The 2819-nt window shown below is 49.6% G+C and overlaps 1 protein-coding gene across 1 annotated transcript; it reads right to left on the bottom strand.

Annotated features, from left to right (window-relative positions):
- Positions 1–989: 989 nt before the first annotated feature.
- On the bottom strand, positions 990–2159 carry LOC306932992 (kelch domain-containing protein 3-like; the record flags this gene model as incomplete). Its single annotated transcript, XM_079514962.1, has 1 exon — positions 990–2159. The coding sequence occupies one exon, from the start codon at positions 2157–2159 to the stop codon at positions 990–992; it is 1170 nt and encodes a 389-aa protein (XP_079371088.1).
- Positions 2160–2819: the final 660 nt, after the last annotated feature.

A 2819-nucleotide genomic window follows, 5' to 3' on the forward strand; every position in this document is an offset into this window, starting at 1 on the left:
TTTGCTCGTCTACATAATACATTTTCCCTTCATTGTCAATGGCATTTAATATTTGTGTTGCCACTTTGACGGACATATGACCTAATTTCTCCTTTCATTGTCAATGGCAAATTGAATTGAGACTTGTGGGGACAAAAGCTGTATAGGAGGCCCAAAAAAGAGTATCAAATGGGAGTCTAGCTGTGGCCTTATCAAACTGGTGATCCTTAAAGTGATGTCACGGAATTAAACTGGAATCTGCACTGTGAAATCCTCCTGGAACCAAATGGACCCGTAAGGGTACACTCTCCGAGTCCATATGGACAGCTGGTCGCATGCTTGAATGGCAGTCTCTGTTGCGGTTTCTTTAGGCGTGCTTCAGTGCCTGCCTTCGCGGGAGACGAGGACTTAAGTTTACGATGCCGACCCGTTGGTCCCAAAGGTCCTCTCTCCTTTTCTCACTCTTCTGGATGGCCTGCCTTGATGGCAAGTCCTCATTTGTAGCGGCCTTGTTGTGGTCTGCATCTAGTTTGGCTGGCCTACCGCCACGCAGATCATTTACAGACCATCCTTGAAGCGAAGGAAAGGTAAGGCCTTCCAAATTCCACTATAGAAGTTAAATTAAATGTAAAATGAAAAAATCACACTTGCGTGAAGTGAGGGGCGCTCTTATCATCATATATCACAGTCCGTTCAACACACATTTCTCAGCCAATCAGATCATCACTATGGGGGTACACATAGACACAAAGCTGGGTGAGCTTCTAGCGTCCCTCAAACAAATAATATATAAAACATCATTTTGGAGAAGAACAAAAATAATAATATCTGTGGCGGTTCTAAGGTACCTGCTGGAAACATGAACAGGGAATGTGGCGCTGATCGGTCTAGAGGTTTGCAAGACTATCTCTGGACTGAACACAGTCAGACAGACAGACGTAGCTCGCCTCCTTGCTTGCGCACGTTCCCACCCGATGCCGTGGGCATCCATATCGTCCTCGGACTAGGACTTAAGTCTGAGTTGCACTGGTCAGACAACTGGGCGTCAACATCGATTTCAAGGCCCTCAGGAACGCCAACATCCACCGGAACATGCTGGATGTGAGCAATCGCACATTAGCCTTGCCTTCGCTGCCGTTAGTCATGGCTGCCAGCTCCCACCTGACGTCGTGTGGGAGTCCAGACTGCTTCAGACCGTGCTGAATGACTGCTAGCTTGGATAACGTCTTCAGACTAGGACTTAAGTCTAATATGTACAGGTCAGACACTTGAATGGATGAATGCATGCTTGTATATCCTCCTCCAAAGAGGATGGTACAATCCCCCACCATGTTACAACACATACTAAACATCGGACATGGGCCTTTCCCCTTGGGCTCGACCTTCTTCCAGGAGATAGTGTCTGGATTGAATCTCCACAGATCGTTGAAGGTCCGGCCATTACGGTAGCCACCAAATATATACAGCTCCCCGTTGTAGGCAAAGGCCGAATGACACTCGCGTCGTTCGGGAAGAAGCTGAGCAGAAGGTGCGCTCAGCCAGCGGTCGGTCTCCGTGTCAAACACACTGATGCTGTTGTAGTAGTCGAACTGAATCCCTCGGCCCCCGAATACAAACATCCTCGTCCCGATGACGGTGGAAGAGTGAAACAACGAAACGGGTGCCGGGGTGCCTCCGGTGTTAATCAAAGACCAGACCATCGTGGTGGTGTTCAACTTGCAAATGTCATTCGTGAAGAATCCCACGCTCGCGTTGAGTCCTCCAAAGATATACATGGCCATCTCCAAGACGAAGGCCGAGTGGTTGCTCCTCGCCTCGGGGACGGTCCCGGATGTCTCGGGCCTGAACCACCAGTGGGCGTCGATGTCGAATCCGTATAGCGCGTCCAAATACTGCCCTTCCCAGTAGCCCCCGAAGATGTAGATGACGGCTTCTATCAGCACGGCCGTCTGGCCCCAGCTCATGGAGGGAGCCTCCAGGTGGCGTTCCCCGCTTCGAGTTGTCTCCCCCGGGTGCAACTTCGCCCAGCGCAACGACACCGTGTTGAAGACGTGTACGCCCACCCGATCCCTGTGGGTCTTGTCGTACTCTCCAAAGGTGTATAACTTGTGGTCCATTGCCACAGCAGCATGGTAATACCTCTTTGATCCTCTCTTCCGGTACAGCGTCCAGTGCATCATATCGCGGAACGGAACAGGATCCGAGAGAGGTTACGCTACCTCTGTAGACAAAATGGAACGCTGTTGTGCGCACAGACACTTTTACAGTATTATGGATACAAATGCCACAAACGTCCGGCAAAGCTCGACCTATCCACTCCACGTAGCAACCGCAACCTAGGCCGGCTTTAATGCCCTATGCAATGCAGCGGCCCAATATGTTCACATTAAATGCCTACCAAATAAGGAGTTAGCATCAGATACATCAGCAGTTGGTCCACAACAATACGACGTGGTTCATCAGTTTCACTGAGGCCAACACGCAGCCCTCGCGCATTGTAGGATACAACACTGATGTTCATGTTCATAGAGGGAAACCTTTGTGAATCGTGTCACACTGTCACGTTTCCGGGGTGGGGTGGGGTGGGGGGAGGATTATATTTACCATATTAGGAGATCGACAGGTCATCGGCTTCCTTGATTGGCCAACCCAGCTGTGTGGATTGGCCAAACTTTGCAGGCGATTTGTGCCACTGAACCAATAAAAAGTGATAACACACTTAGGTCTTCATTGTTTCTCAGAGTTTGTCTCTTTATAAATCTGATTATAAATTTGATTTACAGTCTGAGAAATGTTTTGCTGGACGGCGCGTCTGACTGGAGGACCCAGGCTCTCTTATC

This window comes from Electrona antarctica, assembly GCF_951216825.1.
Source record: "Electrona antarctica genome assembly, chromosome: 11".
NCBI classification, from domain to species: domain Eukaryota; kingdom Metazoa; phylum Chordata; class Actinopteri; order Myctophiformes; family Myctophidae; genus Electrona; species Electrona antarctica.